Raw genomic sequence first — 24,335 nt, 5'->3', positions numbered from 1 at the left:
AATTTATTTTTTAATTACTGAATTTAAAGAATCTCTCCCCTCTAAAGTTTAATGGCATTGAATCAGTGCTTTGATTAAGGCAGCTTGATGGAACACATAGAACTGAGTATGTCCAAAATATACCGAGGAGACAATGCAAGATAAGATGATGCCTGCCTTCTATGACCCATATCTGGGTTGGGTGGATCAGCTATTAAATACCTCTGTTCACTTACTATACAACCCTCATATCCACATAATAGAGATCTACCAGTAGGACAGGCCTTACTTCAGTCTTGGGAATCTCCCTTCAACCTAAACCTAGTGCCTGGAGCTACCCATCTGATCACTTCCAAAAGGTCCATTTTTGGCGAGCAAGGCAACAGCTAGTAAGTATCATGAGAAACTTTAGTGGCGGAGAGTAAAAGCAATAGCATGACTTCAACTACATCATCTCTACCTCTCAGAAGCTTAGGGAATAATAAGGGGAAACAGCATATCAGACTAAATGATCTAGCATTATCTTGTGTTGCAGATCACCATCTGGGGTGAGGAAGGATCCCTGTAGGTTGAGATTAGGAAAAGACTTCCTGGAGGAGGCAGGATTTGAGCTGATCGATTATTAGGGAGCACTGGTGGCCCAGTGACAAGAAGCTGTACTGCAATCCCAGAGGCACTTGGTTCAAATCCACCAGCTGCTCCACGGGAGAAGAATGGGCAGTCTCTTTCCACGTGATTAACTACGTCTGAAAATCTTCTGGAGGGTCAGCTATGGGCCGGTTCCCACTTGACAGTACACAACAAACAACAATTATAGAGGAGGGTTAATTAGTTGTGGGTGGGACTTACCAGGTAGGAGCCATAAGATTTGGTAATATAAATCCTCAAAGGATTCATGAACATAAATCATCCGCAAAAGAAACATGTCTAGTATCTGAGGTCAGTGGAGACACTAAACTGGCAGGAGGGTAAACTTCGGGGGTGTTTGTCCCTTAACCACTGTCATAGCCCAGAGCCTGTTGTCGTGCCCAACTTCTTTTTGCCTCACCAGCAGTTGGAGGCTTCCCTGAGGATGCTCTCACTCTCTGCAGCTTTGCCCCCACCAACCACAGCAGATCAGGTAAGAGAACAACCAACTGATCACCTTTATACAGAATCATCTTTTCCTTTGTGAAAGTGTGTGCAGGAAGTGGAGTTGCCTTCACCCATTTTTCTCAAAGACAGCAACAATGATCAAGCTTGTACTGAGTGTATATTGTGCGTCCAACCATGAGCAAAGAGCTCAGGAAAAAATGAGGACGAACAAAAACTCAGCCTGATGTATGGACAGAACAGTTCCGAAATAAAAGCCAGATTGACTGAAAAAATGCATACTGAATGCTGTGAGAACTCAGCAAAGGCAGGTGTGAACAGAAGCACCTACTCTATATCATATGAGATAGTGTGCTCGATGATAAGCATATGATAGTAAATAAAACAAAACACTTAAGATCCCTGTCTTCATGGAGCACAGAATTCTATTTGGGCATCAAGTAAACAGATATTTGTAGGTTGTAATGATTGCTGTTGTTAGGTATTGTCAAATTAGTTCTGAATGATAGCGACTCTGTGCCATCCTCATTTTGTTCCTGTATTGGAGCCTGTTGAAGCAAGCACGGTGTGGGTCCTCAACCTCTCTTTTGCTGACCCTCTATCAACCATGATACCTTTCTCCAGGGACTAGCCCTTCCTGATAAGCCCAAAGTACCTAAGACAAAGTCTCACCATCCTCACTTTTAAGGAGGATTCTGGCTCTATTTCTTCCAAGACATACCTGTGGTTTTTCTTGTAGTTAGGGAACTCTGGTGGCAGAGGCCCTACCAAGTTGCTTTGTTAACCCAAAGCTGCATTGTGACTTGATGGAGAGTCAGCTCTGAGTTGAAACTGATTCCACAGCAATGAGTTGTTTTTCCTGGCAGTCCGTAATACAGTATTTTTCACCAGTACTGTATTACGGACTGCCAGGGTTAGCAGTCCAACTCCTTACCACTAAGCCACCAGAACCCTTATTATGGGTGCTGTGATAAAGAACCAGCTCTCTGAGAATGTGGTGTTTAAGCTGACACCTGAAAGCTCATAGTGGTGTTCAGTGATCATAGCAGTACGTACTAGGTAGTTCTAAGCACATTATATTAAATCATTTAATCAGTGAATTACCCATTGAGGAACTTATTATCATCATCATCCCAGTTTTATTATGAGAGAACCCTGTTGGTGAAGTATGTAATGATATCAGGCTGTCACTGAAAAGTCAGCAGTTGAATCTAGTAACTGTTCCATGGGGGAAAGATGTTCAGTTGGGAACCCAGTGGCGGATCGCTGTGGGTCAGAATGCACTCAGTGACACTGGGCTCAGGTGTTTAGTTTTGTTTTTAAGATAATTAAGGAAGCTTTGGTGGCCTAATGGCAAGAAGCTGTGCTATAATCCCAGAAGTATGTAGTTCAAATCCACCAGATGCTCTGCTGGAGAAGGAAGAGCAATCTCCTCCTGCACCAGTCAGATCCCATTTGACAGTACACACACACACACTCACAAAAAACAAAATAATAAAATAACATTTAAAAAATTAATTTAAGGGGAGCTCTGGTGGCCTAGTAGCAAGAAGCTGCACTGCAATCCCAGAGGCTCATGGTTCGAATCCACCAGATGCTTCGCAGGAGGAGGGACATTCTCCTCCTGTACCAGTCAGATCTGATTTGACGGTACACACACACACACACACACACACACACACATACACATAATTAAATAAATATTTTAAAAAAAAATTTTAAAATGAGATTACTAGGCACAAAGAAGTAACTTGTCACTCTCAGCAGTAAGTAGCAAAGTCAGAATTAGTACTTAAGCAATATGATTTCATTATCTGTTTGTAACAGTTATACTTTCACATTTTTCTGGTGGTACCTGAAGTGAAGCATAGGGATGAGGAAATCTCCGCCTCTCTCCCCTCACAGAATCCCAAAACTATTTCTCTAGCAATGGTGTCCTCAGCAGGGGTCCCTTCCCCATTTTCCCGGTGGTACCTGAGGTAAAGCAGCGTGGGGATGAGGAAAGCTCCGCCTCTCTCCCTTCCCGGAATCCCAAAACTATTTCTCTAGCAATGGCATCCTCGGCAGAGGATTGTGCTAATGTGAAACCTATACTTGGACCAAGAGGCAGTCATCAGAACAGAGCAGGGAGACGCTGGGTGGTTCAAAATCAAGAAAGGAGTCCATCAGGGTTATATTTTGTCTCCATACCTTTTCAATCTATATGCAGAACAGATCATCCGAGACGCTGGGCTGTATGAGGAGGAATGTGGCATCAGGATTGGTGGAAAATTCATCAATAACCTATGTTATGCGGATGACACAACCCTGCTTGCTGAAACTGAGGAGGACCTGAAGCGCTTGCTGTAAAAGGTCAAGGACTGCAGTGTTAAATATGTATTGAAGCTCAACATCAAGAAAACAAAGAATCTCACCCCTGGGCCAATTGGCAGCATCAGTATGGATGGTAAAGAGATTGAGATAGTTAACAGTTTTAGTTTACTTGGTTCCACAGTCAGCACTCTTGGTAACAGCAGCCAGGAAATCAGGAGATGAATTGCACTGGGAATGTCAGCTGTAAGGGACCTCTCAAGAGTACTGAAGAGCAACAACGTCAGGCTGGAGACTAAGGTGCGCCTGATCCAGGCTTTAGTGTTTGCAATTACGTGCTATACATCAGAGAGTTGGACAGTTAATAGATAGAAAGAATTGATGCCTTTGTGCTGTGGTGCTGGAGAAGAGTGTTGAATATACCATGGACTGCTAGGAGAACAAAGAGTTTTGTCCTGGAGAGGGTGAAGCTAGAATGCTCCTTGGAGTCAAAGATTCTGAAGCTTCGTCTGACATACTTTGGGCATGTTGCAAGGAGGGACTGGTCCTTGGAGAGGGACATCATGTTTGGCAGAGTGGAGGGACAGTGCAGGAGAGGAAGACACTCGATGAGATGGATCGATTCTGTGAGTGGAGTGGTGGGAATGAGTGTGTTTGAGACGGCGAGGTTGGCACAGGATAGAATGGTGTTTAGGGCTCTTGTACATAGGGTTGCTATGAGTCTCAAGTGACTTGATGGCACATAACAATAACAACAACAGCAACAGTTATACTATACTGAGAAGGAGCCAACATGTAAGAAATTTGGAGAAGAATCTTCTAGGCAAAAATCTTGACACTGAAAAGAACTGGGCATAATTTAGAGTAGCCACTTGGATTCCAGAGAATGGCACACCAAGATCAAAAGATTCAGTTGATAGAGGATCTTGTAAACCATGGAAAGGAGTATTTATTTTATTCTACCTGTAAGGATATAAATTAAAGAGTTTTAAGTAGAAGAGTAAGGAAACATTGGTGCCTCCATGGAGTTTCAGCCTTTGGATTAGTGGTGCACCTCCCTATGAACTTTGCCACCGGAACTGTATGTATTTGAACAATTCATTGTCCTCAAGTCAGAACCAACTTATAACTGACCCTCCGGCGGGTTTTCAGAGGCTGTAAATCACATGGAAAGAGACTGCCCGTCTTTCTCCTGCAGATCAGCTGGTGGATTCAAACTACGTGTTTTTGGTAGTTGGAATCCATCCAACTCCTTACCACTAAGCTACCAGAGCTATCTATTTCAGTTTATATATAAACTGACATGTATAAAGGTTAACTCGTTTATCCAGGGTCACCCAGACCTGTAAATGGTGGATCAACAGTTTAGACCTTACTTTTGACTCTAATATTCCATTATATTACTGTAAAATCATGACACCTATTGTATGGTGTGTTTATCTAACCAATTTGCCTTCTTTTTAATAGTATTATTTAGCAGTTAGCATTTAAACATTTTAAGTATTTCCCCAGAGCACACTGATGAAAGATAGAATCACTCCTGTATGAGAGTCTAAAGTTAGAGGCTATCTCAAAACAGAACCTTAACTCCGTTTTAAAGTCTTGACATGAATGTAGAATATATTTTGGTTCCAGACCACACTGTTTAACCTTGGCCATATGCCTTAAGGACAACATTCCTTTTCTCTGAGGTCTGCACATAGTCTGTTCTCAGAGTCTTTTTCATTATGGTCAAACATTCAAGATACATTTGCTTACTTTTGAAGGGGTTAGTACATAACAGTGTTGATAGATCTATATCGGGGCCCTCCAGAAACAAACATGCTTGAGGAAGTAATTTTACTAATGGGTTGCCAGAAAAACCTGTCTTGTTACTATCCTCAGACTCAAATAACCTGAATGGCATTTACCAATGACCAATCATATATAATCTTATATGTGTGTTTTGGGCCTATTTCTGCCTTCCTTTAGCTCCCTTGATTGACTTTGTGCCAGGTATAGATTTTTGTACCCTTTTCATTCCAACAATACAAAAATGTACTTTTGCCCTAGCCCAGTGGAATGACCCATTTCATGCTAACAGTGGGCAGTTCCACAAGCCAGACTATCTCTATTCCTAAACGTCTTTTACTTTTATTTGATCAGACTCCACGATATTGCTCTTTGTTTCAGAAGTATCCTGAGGTTATACTCCTATGATCTTTATAGTTTTAGGTCTTACTCTGAGGAGGTTTTTTCCCCTATGGTGTGAGGTCTGGATTTTGTTTCCGTTTTCTGCAGAAAAATACCCAGTTTTGTCAGCATCATTTGTTAGAGGCTGTCTTTTCCCTATTTGATGGATTTCATCCCTTTGTGTAAGATCACTTGTCCATAGGTGGATGGGTTCATTTCTGGTTTCTAAATTCCATTCCTTTGTGCCATTACCAAGCTGTTTTGATTACTATGACTGTATAAAGGGTTTGGGATCAGAAAGTATGAGGCCTCTTGCTTTGATTTTCTTCTTAAGCATTGCTTTGTTTATCTGGAGTCTCTTTCATTTCCTTACAACATTAGCCAGCACCATTTTCAAAATTCATATATTTGATAGATGGCTTAATCTAAGTTCCCACACAACAATTTTTGTCAAATTTCTATATTTTCCTAAGGAAAGAGAAGTTCCACGCACAAAGCTTTGCCCTTTGCTGGCCTGTCTTTCAGTTCTGTTTTGTGGTTACCAGCTCATCTTCCTCTCTATGTCTTCTCTCTTATTCCTCACACTGCCTGTCAGTATTTATGCCACAGTCATGGGGCTGTGTACAGGCACTAAGCACCAACTTTGGAGCAAGACAGCTGTTAAATGAAATCCTGAATCTGCTACTAGGTAGAAGCAGGTTATTAATTCTTACCTAATTGAGTGATGGAAAAGATTGCCTTGGAGGAAAACAGTAGGCACTCCTAGTTCCCTTCCTTCTCCCCTTCCTTGCCAACTGGGTGAAGTGTCAGTGCAACACATCCTTTCAAAAGAAAGATCTGTGAGCCACTTGGAACTACTATCCCTCACCTACTGCACAGAACTGCTAGTCTTGCTTTTTTGTTTTCTGCTTTATAATATGCAATTCCCAGGGAGACACACTGTCTCTAAACTATTAAACACAAGGTATAAAAGGCAAGAAAAGAAGAAATAAGAATGTTTGTTTGTTTCAATTAAAAGACAAGTCTAGTTTCAAGAAAATAGCAAGTAACATGCATTTTATGGCTTTTTTTTTCTTCTTCCCCTTGCTACTAGCAAAACTGCATTGTTTGCCATTCCCAGGGCCACCTGTTCCCTCAAGCTAGCTGTCATGGTTCACTTATAACTGCCCCAGTTTTAACACTGAAATTTCAAAATAGCTGGTCATTCTTGCTACTCATTACTTGACACCAAATATATGTTGAACACTAGCAAATAGAGACCAAAAGTAACAGAAGACAATTATGATTTAGAAGGGGTAGGAGTTTGGGGGTTTTTTAGGGGGAGGGGAAGGAGCAAGAAATTGTTCTGTTTTGAAGCATTTAAATAATTACTATAAATCAGAAGTTTACTATCCCCTAGTGTTAAGTAGTGTTAAGTACTGCCTAGTGTTAAGGAGCTTCATAAGGCGGGGCATGGATCCAAAAGGACACACTCCACTCCATTTCTGATGATTATTTCTTGGTGATACTGAGGTCCCTCATTCACAGTACCCTTTCCTCCCTTTTGAACTCTCATGAGATAGAAGGTATTACAGGCACCACTCTAGGGAAGCTCCCCTTATGTTAGATTAAGGCTGCAATGAGACTAAGAAGTGTTGCATTTCACCTTTAATCCTTCTAGAGCTGTCTGGTTTTTCAGATTATGGGGGGTCATTACATAGTTTCTACATTATGTCATTGTTGTTGTATACCATAGAGTTGGAACTGACTCATAGCTGACCTTCCTGCGGGTTTTCAGAGGTGCACGAGAGGAGAGTGCCCATCCTCCTGCGGAGCAGCTGGTGGCCTCAAACCGTGTACCTTCGGGATTGCAGTGCTGCTTCTTGCCACTAGGCCACCAGAACTAAAATTAGGAATTTGTAGACAGACTTTCCCATTTATAGAGGCTTTTATTCCTTCAGTAATGACAGTTTCCAGTCACTGTCATCAGCTCAGTGAGAGTACGGCACGAAGTGCAGAAATGTACTCTCTTTTGAGGGTTCTATTCTACTTCCTCTTAAGGCCAGCTTTGGCCCTGGAAGCTGAAAAAGGAACATTTTGAAAGTCTGCTGGATTCTTCTCAACCAGGGTTCTGGAATTGGTCTGCTGTTACTGATCTACTTCAGAACAAAGACAGGTACCTTGTCCCTGGAACAGAAGAGGGTTTATAAACTCTTAGTCAGTACTTTAGTGATTTTCACTACAGGATCTAAGGGAATTCTCTCCCTCAGATGTTTTAACAAATAACATATTTTAACACAAATAACACATGTATTTTACTTTATATACTGCATATCTCTGACCCATTATTTTCCCAAGCAGGTGATAGCAGCATTGCAACATGTTGACAGCTTTGATTTCCATTTTTTTCCTGCCTAGTAGATTTAACATTAAGTCTTCTGGTGACTACTGATGCAGAAGTTTGTCAGCAGCAGACCCTGACCAGCCCCTCTTGAGTTTTTAAACCAACTCTTACCCCAGTAGGTTTCCTTCCCTGCCCTGCAAACTCTTTATCCAAAGCAGAAAGAAATTACTTTTCCTACCATGGAAATAGCCCTTCCCAGCGCAGTTGGTCCCAGCCTGGAAATGCATGGGTTGGTCGACACCGGACTGAGAGGCCACTGGGAAAGTGACATGGCAGCTCTGCAGCTGCAGGCATTCTGTTCTGCCCTCCACTTGACAAACGTCTGTGCTTAGGCCCTTTTAATCTTGCATGCAAATGCCAACAGCCAAAGATGTAGGCTACAAGTGCAGAAGGGTCCAACTAACCACCTAGGAGCCCCACAAAACAGGGACAGTATGCACCCACACCAGAACAGGTCAGGGAGGGTGCAAGCATGTAGTGCCCCAACCTGCCACCCTCCTTCACATGGGGCTGGCACCAGAGGATATCACCTCACCACCACCCAAAGAACCAGCCGTGCTCAAGCTGTGGCAGTCCAGCCCTGTGCCTGCACACCCATCTCCAGTGCACAGTACCTGAGTGCACATGAACTACAAAGAACCCCACACCATCAGGCCCAGCCACAGACTGCCTCAGAGCAAACATATGGCTGTTTTCCCATTACTGAGTACCACTATATTCAGTCTATGACATCTTAACCATGCTTTATATCCTCATTATACAAATAAGATTTAAAAATTAACTTTTTTAAATCATTGAATGAGGCTAAAATTCACTTCTGAGAATGTCATATGTGCAGTATATGCATGGATTCACTGTGCCAGAAACTTTTTTGGTGTTATCTCATCATTTCCATTTGTTATGTGCTGTTGTTGTTAAGTGCTATCAAGATGAGTACAACTCACAGCAACCCTATGAACAAAATATCTAAACCGTATTCTATCCTGTGCCATCCTCACACTTCCTGACACATAAGAGCCCATTGCAGCAGTCACCATGTCAATCCACCCAGTTGAGGGTCTTCCTCCTTCTCCAGCCTTCCACCCTTCCCAGCATCATGTCCTTCCTTCTCCAAGGAATAGCTCCTCCTAGCAACATGCCCAAAGTATCTGAGGCAAACCACATCATTCCTGCCTCCAAAGAGAACTCCAGCTGCACCCTCTCCAAGACTTGTCTGTTTGTTCTGTTGGCTGTCTGTGAGATGTTCAGTGCTTTTCTCCAAGACCACAGCTCAAAGGCATCAATTCTTTTTTCTGTCATTCTTACACATTGTCCAGCTCTCAGATCCATAGCAAGTGATTGGAAAGACTGTGGCCTGAGTCAGATGCACCTTAGTCCTCAAACTGATAACATTATGTATATGCACATTTTATTTGTGTGAGTGCACTATTTGCAAAAAAATAAAGTAACCATTTCATATTGAACTGATGACACTGAACTTTTGTTCAAGGATTTATGAAACAAGTGTTTTTCTTCCTTGTGCTCTTACTATAATGAATACAGTCTTCCATGTGACATAGTCAGATCTCGGACCTTTCTATTTGCTTCTTCATCTGTGAGATTGATAAGCCATCAGGCTACATAGGATGGTACCACACAGATAGAGTACCCTCAGCTCTCTTTATCCATAACAGCCTCATCTGTGGTTGTCACCTCTTCAAGAAAGAAAGGAGATATAAGGATGGATGGTTTAGCAGGATTACCAACTACATGGTTTGAGAATCTTTCTCATTTTCTTGCCTCTACTTTCTCTTCCCTGTTGTGATGAAGTTACTTAAGTGTAACAGCTTCCTGGTTATATTTAAGGATATTTCAGATTCTGTTTGCATATCTGCTTATGAGCTAACTTGTATTAGCAGCTTCCCTGAAGGGGAGGGGAGACATAGAAGGCAAGAACAGCTGTAATTTACATGTTGTTTTCCTCAATACTGTGTTTTCTTAGTTGTGTAGATTTTCTTTCTTGGGAAAATCTCACTCTGATTGCTTCTGTTGTTATTCACCATTTGATGACTCTCAAATCCTTAACTCTAGACCTGTCTTTGGGCTCCATGTCTCCATACTGCAGACATACCTAGGCTAGGTCCTACATACTGGATGTCGCTTATACAGAAGTATTTCACTATATTCTATCTTGATCCTTGGCTCTGCTGCCTACATTCCTTATCTCAGTAAATTCAGCTACTATCTGCCATTCTTCGTGTCCCCTCTCTTTCTTCTCTCTCTCTCTCCTCTCTCCTTTTTCTCTCTCTTCTCTCACTTTTCTCCTCTCTTTCTCCTCCCCCTCACCCCTGCAGAGCTGCTGATGGATTCAAACCACCAGAGAGATGCCACGTTTGGGTTATTAGCACAGCTCACTAGGATACATCACTCTCCGTGCATATCTTTCACTACTCCTCCCCCTCCTTTCTTACCACAGCACATGGCCAGTCCATTACCAAGAACTTATTTCACCCACTACATAGCCTTTCCTCATGCCATTGTATAGCCCTCGTCCTCACTGTTGACTCCGAGTAACTCTTTATACAACAGAATGAAACACTGCCTAGTTGTGTGCCATCTTCATGCTTGTTACTGTATTTGATCCCAGAATTGCAGCCACTCTGTCAGTCCATGTCTTTTAGGGTCTTTATGACATTTCCCCTCCAATTATATATTCTATGAGATACAGACTTTGTGTTCATACCATATCCCAGGTACCTAAAACTAGGTGCTCAAAATATCTTTTACAAATTGTAAGACTCATAATGTTATCTGTAATTTTGTATCCTTCAAGAATAAAATGCAAATTATTTTTTTATTATGCTTTGTTTATATACATTTTTCCACACTCCACCCACTGAATTCTTTGACCTCTTGATTTCCTCCCTCCCCATTCTCAGCTACCCCACCCCACTCCTTCCCTCTTTGTATTTCTATATACGTCTCACTGGTTATCTTTATGTTTTTACAATAATAGTCTTCTACATTATTTGTTTTTATGCATCTGAGTTAGTTCACTCAGCGTAATGTTCCCTAGCCTCTCCCATGTTATATAGTATTTTTTAAAATTATTGCTCCTGAGTGCTGCATAGTATTCCATAATGTGACTGTACCACAGTTTCTCAGTCCACTCATTTGTTGATGGGCATTTCATCTGCTTCCATGTTCTTGCTATTGTGGATAATGTTGCTGTGAACATCAGTTTACAAATCTCCATTTGGATCTCAGTTCTGTTTTCATTGGGGTATATTCCTAGCAATGGTATAGCTGGGCCATATGGAATCTCTAAGTTCAGCTTTTGAGGACATACCAAACTGCCTTCCAAAGTGGTTGTACTATTTTATAATCACTTCAAAAAGTGTATAAGAGTTCTAATATTTTTACTCTCCAAAATTTGTTGCTTCTTGTACATGACCTGCATGAACTGGTCCCTGCCTACCTCTCCACTTTTTTCTGTATCTTTTCTTCCTGTTCACTACACTCCAGCTTTGATGGTTTGTTTGGTATGGTTTTGGGTTTGGAGGTTGGTTTGTTTGTTTTTATTATTCTTATTTAGCATGGTGCATTCTGCTTCCTGTCTGTACCTACTGTTCCCTCTGCCAGCATCGGGTGTACATGATTCTTTGTCTCCACTTCCCTTGACTCCTCCTAAACTCTCATGTCTCATTTAAAAGTCGCTTCCTCAAGCCTGATACCCAGATAAGTTAAATCCACTTTTGTGTGATCCTAGAGCAGTGATTGTCCTTTCCAAACAGCTCTTACCATTCTTGAAAGTTTTTGCATCGTTTGTTTGCTCTCATCTTTCTACTCTTCTAGATAATGAACTTGATGGAAGTGGAAATCATACCTGCCTTGTGCACCTCCATGCCCACAGCACCACACATGAAGTAGGTGCTCAATAAATACCAGTTTAAGGATGAGAGGATCATAATAATTCAAGAGATCATAAAAGCAGCATTCTTTATGGATGAAATGACTGAGGGTGAAAATTGATAAGAGAATTTAGTAAAATAAAACCAATGTGGGTGTGGGGAAAACCAACAATAGCTTTTCTTTATATTAGCAATAACCAGATGGAAATTGAAATGGAAAAAAATCCCACTCACAAGAGCAACAACAAATAAGACATAAATTTAAGACATAAGGCTTATGTGAAAGAACATTCTTAAGTTTTCTAAATAGTATAAATTAAGACATAAATAAAGGCACATAATATCCCTACATGAGAAAAGTGTATTTTAAAATCATCACTCATTTGAGGGTTATAGGATAAATCTAAAGTTCTATTCAAAATTCTAAAAATAAGTTTGTTTCTTTGAAAGAAAAGAATTGGAATTTCAAACATTTGATTGTAAAGTAATGTGAAAGTATTGTCAATGAATTATCAACAATTTTTAAATATGATGGAGATCTTCCTTTACTGTTTTATTAAAATATTGCCACAAAGTTTCTGTAAGCAAGAAATAAATAAATCACAATTGGATCAAAATCTAGAAACAAATCTTAAGTATATAGTAAATCATCATTTCAGTTGGTAGAAAATGAAATGGGTTATTTATCAGTGACATTGGGACATTTAACTTTCCCTTTAGAATAAAATGAAGTTCAATTGTTTGCCTTACGAAGTCTTGTGTTAAATAAAAGGCTACAAATGAATGACGCGCTCGTTGTGCTATTGGTATATTTAAGTCTGTCAAAATTGCCTGACATTCTGTATGGTACTCTGGGCCCTTTAGAAATGCCATACAGAAGTCCAGATTCTTTGTAACCTGTCTGCTTCAGATATAATTTTGTCTCTTTGTCTAAGAAGGAACTCATGGCAAAGTAACTAAAGAATTCTGCTAACAAGAGATTGGTAGTTTAAACCCCCCAGCTGCTCACAGGCAGGAGGCGAGTAGTTCTGCTCGGCCCCACAGGATCACTTTCAAGCAGAATCTGCTTACGGCAGAGGATTTAGTTTCTCATTTGGTTTTTATATGTTCCAAACCACATGTCTATTTCAGACATTATCTGTTTCATGCTGTAGCTACCTGCCTCTGTCTATGGTAATTCTGCTTTTTTGGGCATCTGTAAGTCAGTCTTTCTGAAGCATCAGGGTCTGTTTATATTTGTGTAGCTGCAAAGTCTATATTTGAGTAAGTTTCTGTTATTGTCTATTTTTAATTACCAGCTGTATTATGTGTTCACGTGTATTTGAACGGTTATGTTTTGCCTTAGAATTCTTTATAGAACAGACCACATCTTATTGATCTACAGAGCTCCTAGCCCCAGATCCTAAACCTTTGTATAGTTACTAACTCTGGCCTCCCCCCAATATCAGTTTCCATCTATTCAGTGGGTAGTTTTTTTTGTGTGGGGTTTTTTGTTTTTTGGTTTTTGTTTGTTTGTTTGTTTTTTCAGTGGGTAGTTTTATAAGAGAGTTCTAAATCCCCGTATACTACTAGACAAATACTACATACATACTCTCTATCACCTAAAGTTTAATTTAAAAGCAGAAGGCTCTTTACTGGCTCTTTAGAAGGGCCCTTAGTGACTTCACTTTTTTCACGTTTACCCTCCATCACCAGCTTCTACGGTGGTTTTCTTTTTAGAGCTTACACACATGCACCCACGCACAAGCTGTTATTACGTCCTAAACAGCCCCCACCCTAGACAAGACCAGTAACCAGCTAAACACACTTTGACAAAGAGGCTCTCCTCTTGGATTCCTCTGAGGTTCATTTAATCCCATAAGCAAACTTTATTTCTGATTTTGGCCATTAGAAAACTTTAACAGCATCCAAAACCCTCTGAGGCAGTTACTACTAATAGGTGATGAAGGAACTCTTCCTTAACTGTCCTCATTCTTCCAGTGCCCACTTCTCAGACCCCAAGTCCTATACTCCTAGCCCAAAGCTCTCAAATAGCAGATAAGAGACATCTCTCTAGCCTTTCAGACTCTGGCAAACAAGAAAAACTTCTGCTTGGTGAAGAGGAGAACCATTGCTGGACCTGAGGACAGATAACGTCAGAGAAAAGGAAGCTATTTGGATTTTCAGATGCACTATTTACATCTTGTGCAAAGCCCTGAATGGAGAAGACAGTATGACTCTTTCCTTCAGCATACTCAGTGATCTCCAGAGAGCCATTCCCTATCTATCCATTCCACCAACCCCTGCTTAGCCCCTATCACGCTTAAAGACCTAGATCTCTTGCTACCTTGTCTACATGGAGCTTCAGAAAGGCACTGGCCTTAAGATCACTCACTACTTTTCTTAAGTGGCATGAGCCTATATTAGCATTAAGTAAAACAGGCTATAGGGAAAGTAAACTAGAACCATATGGGTGGCCTCACCAGCAAAGATGAGGAAGGGCTTTACAAGCTATGGATTTGCAAAGAACCCCTCAGAGAATCTACAGAAGTTAGCAACTGGCACATATAAACAGTATGTGCTGGAGAGGAGAAGGAGGGTCTGGTCTAAAACAGTTACTTTAGAGATCTCTGGTGTCCTAATGGCAAGAAAGCTGTACTGCAATCCCAAAGGTATATGGTTCAAATCCACCAGATAGTCCACTGGAGAAGGAGGGGCAACCTCCTCCTGTGCCAGTCAGATTCAGTTCGACAGCACACAACAAGTTAAACATCAAAACAAACAAAAAACCCCAAAGCAGCCATTTTACAATGTTGTTGTTGTTGATGATGATGATGTGTGCCATCAGTAAGAACCAACTCATAGTTGACCCTCCAGCAGATTTTCAGAGGCAGTCAATCACACAGGAAAAGATTGTCCATCCTCCTGCAGAGCTGCTGGTGAATTGGAAGCATGCCTTTGGGATTACAGCACAGGTTCTTACCAGTAGGCCACCAGAGCTCTAGAATGGAATGGAATGGAATGGAAGAATAGATATCAGAAGCTAAGAGCAAGAAGCAACCTGTTCTCTGAGCCTTGGTCTCTCCTGTGCCTACTTGGACGTTCTTACATTTAAATGGGCCCCATCTTGTTCTGCATCTTCTTGCACCATCCCAGGCTCTACCTACATCATTGAAGGAGCCCCTGGATTAACCACAGATGTAGGGCCAGATAATATAATTCAGTGTAGGTGGCAGGAAATAGGAGGCAAGGCTAGGCATGAGTATACCCGTTAAAGCCTTGAGTGGACCGCCCCCTCCTCACATCCAGCCAGACCACAAAATTTCAAACATCACCAGAGACCAATATTTTCCCCGGGCAGCTATTGAACTGAGAGTCAACAAACCTTGTTTCTTGCCCTGTCTGCTGTTAGTTTTCTGAGGCTGTGGGCAAGGCTCATCTCTGGGAAAGCAGCACAGACTCCATTGTGGCTGTACTTCTCTCTTCTCCCTGACTAGGCATAGTAGTTAGTATGGGCTCTGAATCCACACTCAGCTTTGCCACTTAGTGTCTTACCCTGGATTAGTTAACTACCTTCTCTATACTTCTGTTCCCTTCTCTTTGAAATGAGTATAATGGTTCCTCTCATAAGTTTTGTTAAGGTTTGTGAGTTAATACATACATAGTATTTAGAACAATTCTTGGTACATATATGATTTTATGAATGTCAGGTGATGATGTTATCATTAATACCTAACATGGCTTCTCATTTATGTTGTTAAATCTATGAGGAGAGGAGCTGGTAGGAAAGAAATGGGAGGGATAGGAACATGAGCAAAGGCTTAAAGCTAAGAATAGGGAAAGAGAATAGGAAATCAGCATCCCCTCTCTTCTCCCATGTGCTGCTGTTATTAGGTGCTGTTGTGTTTCTACAACCCATAGTGACCCTATAAGCCGCAGATCTGCACCGTGCCCTATCCTGTGCCATCCTCACAATCTCTCTCAGGCTGAAGTCATTATTGTAGTCACTGTCGACCCATCTGGTTGAGGCTCTACCTCTCTTTTACTAACCCTCTGTCTTCCAAGGACTGGCCCACACATAGCCCCAGAGAAAAGAGCCGTTCTCAAGGTTATAGGACTTCACACTCAGTTCACACTGAATGAGTTCGAAGCCCAGGACCATACACTGGCCCCACCTGAGGATGATGAAGCCTTAGCCTTAGAAGTCCTTGGCCTACCTCTGAATCCTAACCTAAGGTGTGTAGGCCCCTGTTCATCTCCCAAATTTTCTTGTATTTCTTCCAATATTCCTTGGTTTTCCTTTCACATGCCCATAGGCACCTGAAAGATACACAGTCCTGAGAGAAAAACCCAACGCTCCATAAAGTCATTGGTATTCTCTCTCCCTAACCCATGTACTAGCCCCTTAAGACAGGAGGCTCTGACCTAGTGCCTCATTTCTTTAAACCCCTAAGTCCCTAGCCCTCTGCAGAACCCTAGGAGGAGAACTGTAGGCCTAAGAATTTCTGATAATGAGATGAGATTTCTGATATGAGATGAGCTCCTGGCCAAGGGTGTACAGAAGTCAAGGGAAAACAGCCAGAGTGGGCTGGTGCCCACTGGCCTAGGCTGTAGTTGTGCAAACACCTCTGGAAAATTGCCCACAGGCCTGCGGGACAAATACTAGTCTCAAGTTGCCTGAGCTGCTCTGAGTCTGAGTCTGCCAAAGTCTGAGAAGAGCTAGAAGCTCTTCCTGTTCCTCTCAGGAGTCTGTACTTCCGGCCCCCCTGTCTTGGTGGGGCATAAGTTCAAAAAGATTATAGGGTCTTGATTTTATTAGACCCCTTTACTGTGCAGAGAGGGAGACTGAAACACGGTGTGAGCATCCTAACAGTCAGCTCTTAACAATCAGGAGAGGCTTCTCAGAGAAAGGGTGGTGTATGCACATGGTTATGAGGACTGGAGCGAGCATTTAGGTAGCAAGGGCTGCGTGGCCAGACCTCTAATGTCAGCATTGAGGGTGAACTCAGTATGGAGGCCAGCTGTGCTGAACCTGGGCTGGGCGGGTAATATTTAAGATTTACCTTAGCGCTGGGCCACTGGTCTAAGTGTTTTGTCCCCACTTCCCCTCGTTCCTGTCTGGCTGCTGAGTTTGCTACTCTCTTGAGAGCCAGTGACGTTCTAAACCCAGCCTCTGGCAAGGACTCTGGAATCCACCCCTGAGGAAGGGAGGCGGCCAAGTGGGTGAAAGTTGAACCAAGCTTACAGCTATATTGAGCCCTCAGTTTCTGAAGTAGAAATCTGTTGACAAGCTCATTTAGCCAGCTAGAAACATGATTTCACTTCTTTGGAGTGTTTCAACTCTTTGGAAAGTTTTTCTGCCAGCTCCTGAATCAATGTTTATGGGACTAGGGAATTGCTCTGGAAAAGATCAAAACCTTAACTGCCATCCCAGCCTCAGAGGCTCATTGATAAAGCATAGACATTGGAGTCTGATAGAGCTAAGCTAGCCCTGGCCTAGCACTGGACATGCTGGGGAGAAGTGGTGTAGTTTACTCTAGTTCTTCTCAGGACATTTCGCCTGGCCCCTGTCCAAGATATGCCAGCCAAAGTTATGGCCATACCTGAATTTCATTAGAACGTCACAAAGACTAGGGCTGGGAGATCAGACGTCCGCTCCATTTAGTGCTACTGAGAACCAGAGAGAAGTGTAGAAGTGGGTCAGTAGGATCTAAGCTCAGGCCATTATTCCTTCCTCTGCATCCCACTTGCTGTCATTTTGAGAAAGTATCTCATTATCTGTACCCCAAGATCCCTGCAGTCCCTCCAGCTTTGATGATTCTGCTTCCACGTGGGATCACCTGGTCCCCAGGAAGGATATGGCTCCTAACAGGCACAGGTCATGTTGATTGTACCCCTAGAGCACACAGCAGGACCCAGCGAGCGATTCAAGGAAGCAGCCAGTGCACAGATGGGTCTCCCTGCGCTGGCCAGTTCCACCTCTGTCCAGCCTTTCTAGAATGTTAGGTTTTGGCATAAGAACTCTGATGAGGAAAGAACTAGTCAAGATGGGGTTTTTTTAGGCCCAACTGAAGTCGACAAAAGCAAATGCCGATGAGTGTATGTTCTCTCTCCCACACCCCTGCCCTACCCTGTACACTTAGAACCAAGCCCTGTCACATTCTGGTCCCTGAGGCTGGACCATCCAGATAAGACCTCTAAGGTCTCTGAGTCCACATGGGAATACCAAGAGGTTGGCTGAACCAATCAGCAAGTCAATGCTTCTGGTGTCTGTTCTCATTATGTTCTCCTTATATAGAGTGGCCTCCTAAATCTTCCCAATCAAAACAAGCCCACTACTGCTGAAACAGTCCATCAGCTGGGAGCTGCCAGAAAGTCAGGCTGGATTCAGAAGAGGCCATGGCATGAGGGATAGTGTTACTAATGCCATATGGATCTTGGCTGAAAGCAGAAAATACCAGAAGAATGTCTGTGTTTTATTGATTATGCAAAAGAGTCTGACTGGGTTGATCACATCAAGTTATGATTAACATTGAAAAAAAAAATGGAAATCCCAGAACACTTAATCATGCTCAGATGAAACCTAGGCCAAGAAGCTGTTGTCCCAGCAGAACAAGGGAATACTACATGATTTAAAATCAGGAAAGTTGTGGTCAGGGTATCCTTTCTCTATACCTATTCATTCTGTATACTGAGCAAATAATTTGAGAAGCTGGTTATATGAAGAAGAATGTGACATCAGGATTGGAGGAAAACTCATGGACTACTTGTGTTACACAGATAACTTTGCCTGCAGGAAGTGACGAAAACATGACACCCACCAAATTATGCAGCCCTGTGATTTCATCCCTGCCCATCTTCACTCTTCTACTCCCGACCCTTACCCCCTTGTGTCCCCATACATGTTTTTTACAATAAAATTATTAGAAAGAAGTCATTTCCATCACAAAAAAAAAACCCACAAAACTTGAAACACTTGCTGCAGAAGCTCAAAGACTACTCCTTCAGTATGGATTACTTCTCAACATCAAAAAAACAAAAATCCTTAGTACTGGACCAGTAGGCAACATCATGATAAATGAAAAAAAGATTGAAGTTGTCACCAACTGCATTTTATATGTTGTAGATCCACAGTCAACACCCATGGTGGCAGCAGTCAAGAAATTAGGGAGAAAACTGTAACAATGAATGACTAGAAACCCTAAGTCTCTGTAAAATTTAATTAAAATGAATAAGAAAAAATTAAAAGATGTGTTGCACCAGGGAAATCTGACAGGGACCTTTCCTAAGTGCTAAGGAACAGTGATGTCCATGTGAAGACCGAGGTGCACCTGTTCTAAGCCATGGTCTTTTTAATTACTACTTTTCTGAAACAGGGATAACAGAAGCAGAATTAATGCCTTTGAATTGCAGTGTTGGTGAAGAATACTACTGAATAATCCATGAACTGTAAAAAGAACAAACAAGTCTGTCTTAGAATATGTGCAACCGGGTTTCTCCTTAGAGGCAAATGTCACCTCACAGACTTTGGGAATGTTGTAGGAGGGACCAGTCCTTAGGAAAAGACATCATGCTGGGAAAGGTGGAAGATCAGACAAAGAGAAGGACCCTCAAAAAGATGGATTGACACAGTGACTCACAGTGGTCTTCACCATGTCCGAGATGGTGAAGATGGTTCAGGATAGGGCATGGTGCGGATCCATTGTTCATAGAGTTGCTGTGAGTTGTAGTTGCTCAGTGACACCTAAAAGCAACTCTCCATGTAATTCTGACTCACTGTGACCTTATAGGAAAGACTGGAATTTTCTTGTTGAGTTTCTGTGGCGTAAATACATACACGAGCTGATAACTTCATCTTTCTACCATAGAGCAACTGGTGGTTTGAACTGCTGACCTTCTCAGCTGCTTTTAATTGTTCTTTCTCTGTGTGTGTGTGTGTGTGTGTGTGTGTGTGTGTGTGTGTGTGTGCGCGCGCGCGCGCGCACGCTTCTAGACTCCTAGCTTCATCTTTGTGATAATTGAGTGGTCAGTGTCTGTCTCCCCTGCTTGACTGCTTGAACAGTCTGAGGACTGGAATGCCTGTCAGCTGTAGGAGCTGATTGTGTTGAATAGATCTTAGGCTCACAAAAGGTTTGATGAATCACTGTTGAAGGTCTGCTTATGGTCATGTCATAAACCGAGGTACTTGGCCCTTCTAGCTATGAAGGACAAGATTCATCTGAACCCTTCTCAAACAGGTTCCTTTTCTTCTGGCACTGGTTATAAATGACTTAAGGTGGCAAAAGCCATCCTTTTAGGCCTGTTTTCCGTTTGGCGTACAGAACAGACATTTCCCTAGTCCCTGTTTACCGTAGGAAAAAATAAATAGATATGACTGTGACTCAGAAAGTTCATCTGTTGTGTAGCCAGGGGACTCAGTGTCACCTCTAAGTCCCAGATCACTTAGCAAACAATACTCTTGGCACTTGGAAGTTGCTAGGAGTATATGGTGGCTAGAAGTGCTGCAGAGACCCCAAGAGGATTTTTGATCTCTTCAAGCACTGATTGGGGCGCTCTGGTGGCCTACTGGTAAGAAGTTGCACTGCAATCCCAAAGGCACGTGGTTCAAATCCTCTATCTCTGAGATATTACTGATCACAAAAGCAACTTCAGTTCTTTTCCCTCACTAAGTCTCCATTTCTCATTTTCAGACTGTAGGGGGTAAGGGAGTGTGTCAAGCCCAACCTCGAGGGTCTCCATCAGTTTGATCTCACTGCTCTTAGGCTCCCTTAAATGTGATAATCTCAGCTCATGGGCTTTGGGAGCAAGGAAGAGAGATCTGCCCACAGAGCTGACTGTAAGGCTGTGAAGTCAGCCAGTTTTGCCTGGCTCATTCCTGTCTCTTATCAGCACTGCCTCTTCCCCTAAGTCAGGCATCCACCTCTTCTCCAAGATCTTGCTCTCAGCCAGGGTGGGAGGTATGGTCAGCAGATAAGGATGGAGGGTAGATATTCTGAGCTTCCTCAGAGCAGGGACCTGGCACAGAGTAAATGCACAAGAAAAGGTTCAAATGAGTAAATGACAGAGTCATAGGGGAATCCTAAGAACCACAGTCTACAGTGTCATAACCAAAGAAAAGTATCTTAAAGGTGTTTGATAGCAGGCCACTGGGTTTTGCCCTCCATAAATCAGGTAAGGCCCATCCTCGCAGAATTCTACTAGACTCACTCAGGGGATTCCAGCAAGACAAGACTTACATATAAAACTCGCTTCAGGCACCTTTACATAGCATGAGCTGCTGTTTCCTCGTCCATTATACACCCATTTCATGAGGTCACAGTGAAAGTAAAGCAAGTATTGTAAAGTTCTTTGCAAACTAGTCAGTCTACATAAATACTAACCAAAGGACTGAAAGATGAGAGGAATTGAAATCATTTCTTGGTAGTGCCACTTCCACAGTTTTAACCAAACTGACTTTTCCCACCCCAGGACAAGAGCGAGACCACCAGTGAAGCCCTGTCCCGAAGGCCCTGTCGCCCCAGGCCTAACTTGCTTCCCTCTAATCTGCCTGAAGAAGAAACACGCAGGATCGCACGGATATTTTCCTCCCAGTACTCTCAGAAAGACTGATGCAGCCTTCTGAGAGACAGAGAAGGACCCACCTGCCAACCATGCTCACTCAACCTTGCCCGATTGTGGGAGGCCCCCAGGGCTGTTGCAACACTGAGACCATCACCCGTCCAGTCCATTGGCAGCTTAAGATCAGTCAGCCCAGACTGGAGGAACTTCACACCCAACCCAGGGTCCACTCACCAAGACTTCAGTTTTTCCGTCAGTGCTGAGGGAATGGTCTGAATATGGGCAGCACTCGGCATTTCTTGCTGGTGCTGGCAATCAGCAAAGTAGAAACAAAATGGATTGCAGCAGCTAGCTGGCCTGCTCATCTTCTGACCAAGCAGACATCTTTCTGTTGAGAAACTGCTCACACTGTCCTTGATGCAACCCACACACTTTCTAAGGATGAGCCATTTTGCCTTAAGGTGGGGGTAGTGGGACAGGTTTGTATATTGTTTGCATCATGCATAGTAGACAAAATCTTAAGGCCACCTCTAGGTCGTTGCTTAAGAATAGAATTTTTATGTGTATAAATTATTTTTATGTTATAATGGATTAATTGGTAGGAGGGAGGTGATACCTCCTTTAACTTTTTATCTGATTGTCTGAAATTCTAACCATGCTTTTAACTTCTTGTTTTTTATCTAGCTTTGAAGATTATTATCCCTGTCTGTGTTTGAATAAAATCATATTAGTGTTTGTACTCTGTGTACAAGTGTTTCCTGGGTTGCCCACTGGGAGTGGGAGTACTAGGACTCATTTCTGTTTCAACTAGAAGTGAGAAACAGGCAGTTCGAATCCACCAGATGCTCCATGCCAGAAGGATGAGCAGTCTCCTCCCAGGTGATTAACTGCCTCTGAAAACCTGCCAGAGGGCTATGGGTCGGTTCCTACTTGATGGTGCACAACAACAACAAGAGAGAAAATGTAATAAGCTTACGTTCTCTCAGAAAGTCTTCTTGGGAGCAGTGGACCAGGATGATCTGAGACCTCTGAGGCCCTCAAAGATCAGGTTGGCCCGGATTGGGCTGACACTCAGCATTTCCTCTGCTGGTGCTGGCAGTCAGCAAATTAGAGAGGACAAGTCTCCTCAGAATCCCCTTCTTGGAGCTGAGAGGCTCTACCTTTAACTGTCAGACCACGAACATTTGATTAGCTGTCTTAGACAAGGACTCGTTCATTCCTAGGAAAGGGTGTTCAGTGTGGTGGGGAGACAGAGTTGGAAAGGAATGAATGTGGGGTGGGGCTCCACTGACCACCCTCAACTGCATGTGATTTTAGTTGGTCCTCAGACCAACACTGTATCCTAGATATGATTCTAATTTGATAGTCAAAAAAACAGAAGCTCAAATAACTAACTTGCCTCTATTTATGTAACTGGAAAGTTAATAACCATACCTCATAGTATCTAGAAATGTTATGAGGCTACTGTGTTCAGTGATCAAAACAAGGCACAGACAGTTAGTGCCCTGAATTCAGGGAAAGGCAGGACCGTATGGACTGGCCAGTCAGGTTTGCTAGAAAAGGCAAGTGTTGGAGTGAGCCCAGAACGTTGGCCCAGGGAGCATTGTGAGGCGTGTGGTCAGCCAATCTGACTTTGCCACCTTCTCGGTACATCCCCTTGGGCTTGACTGTCCCTGAGTCTGAATCTCCACTGAGGGCTTCATCTCTAAAGCAGAGATAATAACTGGCTTCATGGTACTGTGGACATTCAGTGAGATGACATTTGTAAAAGTGCTTTGCCTGCACTTGGCACAGAGTCAAAGGCCTTGGAAATGTCAGCCCTGCCCACACTCTTAGAGATAGGCAAGCACACAGATAACCATAAAACAAGTCCAACAAGTGTCCTCAGTGGGTCAATGTGATACAGGAACCTTACAGTCTGCCCTCCTTATCACCCATGTCCCCTTAGACCTATTCATACCAGTCTTTGCTCTTGCTCATCTGTTCGTCTCAGCCCCTTAGACGTCAGCCTCCTCTCACCCTCCTCCTGGCTCACCTTCCTTTCCCCAGGACCACAGAAGCCAAAAGTCACCAGACCAGAGCTTTCAACAGCCACTTCCTTCCCTCCCATGGGGCCACAGAAGAAACTGCAAAGGGGCAGTTGGGGTCCACACCTGAGAAGCAGAAGGTGAAGAATACTACTTCCAAATCCTGCTCCAGCTCCTTTAAGTAATCCGATCTGGATCTAGTTAGAAGGCCACAGGAGGGCATGGGCCAGCCTGCTGCAGGTGACACAGCCCCAGATGACACGAAGGTTCCCTGAGCGTGTAGAACCCACTTCCTACTGTAAACTTACAGAGTGTATGTTTGCTATACTAGTATTTTATCCCTGGAAGTTGGATATCTTTCCTTGATAGCTCAGAGATGAAATGACTCGCCTAGTCACCGAGTTAAGGGTATGGAGTTTGCTCCTCCCATCACAACTAGCCAGCACCACCTCACTTCCCTTTGAGCACACCTCTGCAAACATCTGAAATAGTGGTTTCTGGTCACCAGAGGAGGCTGATTGCCTCCTAGTGCCCTATAAGCTGGGTTCTGGGAATAGGAAGCCAAAACAGAGCTGGCTCTGCCTTCAGGAAGTTCCAGGCTGCAGTAAGCTGAGCCCTCCCGCGCTCTGTGTCCCTCCAGTTCCCGAAGCTTCCACTTTTCCTGTGACCATAGGGAGAGATTTTTGGTGTAATGAAGTATTCTAACAGAGAAACAGCAGAAGTTAAGACTCAGAGGCCACAAAGCACCTGATGAGCAAGACTTAGTGCCTTGAGTGATGCCGTGGAGCCCTGCCCACCCCAAAATTTACCTCCCGTTTCCAGGCCCATCTGGGCTCCAATGAGTAGGAGAGAAAAGGCCAACCAAAGAAAGATCCCAAAATATGCTCTATTTCCTACCTGCCCAGAGCCACTTGACTCACACAGCTCCTCCACAGAGTAGAGGCA

At 43.0% G+C, this 24,335-nt stretch overlaps 1 protein-coding gene across 1 annotated transcript in view; it reads left to right on the top strand.

Annotated features, from left to right (window-relative positions):
* C2CD3 (C2 calcium-dependent domain containing 3) overlaps positions 1-21,414 on the top strand; it is a 179,706-nt gene extending 158,292 nt beyond the window's left edge. The window contains exons 32-33 of the mRNA XM_006885575.1: positions 988-1,099; positions 21,274-21,414. Of these exons, the coding sequence (XP_006885637.1) occupies positions 988-1,099; positions 21,274-21,414 (253 nt within the window). The remainder of the gene's footprint in view (positions 1-987; positions 1,100-21,273) is intronic.
* Positions 21,415-24,335: the final 2,921 nt, after the last annotated feature.

This window comes from Elephantulus edwardii, unplaced genomic scaffold, assembly GCF_000299155.1.
Source record: "Elephantulus edwardii isolate Elephantulus edwardi_28Jun2011 unplaced genomic scaffold, EleEdw1.0 scaffold00044, whole genome shotgun sequence".
NCBI lineage: Eukaryota > Metazoa > Chordata > Mammalia > Macroscelidea > Macroscelididae > Elephantulus > Elephantulus edwardii.
Note: the sequence above shows the minus strand (reverse complement) of the source record. Positions and strands in the feature narration are given on the sequence as shown.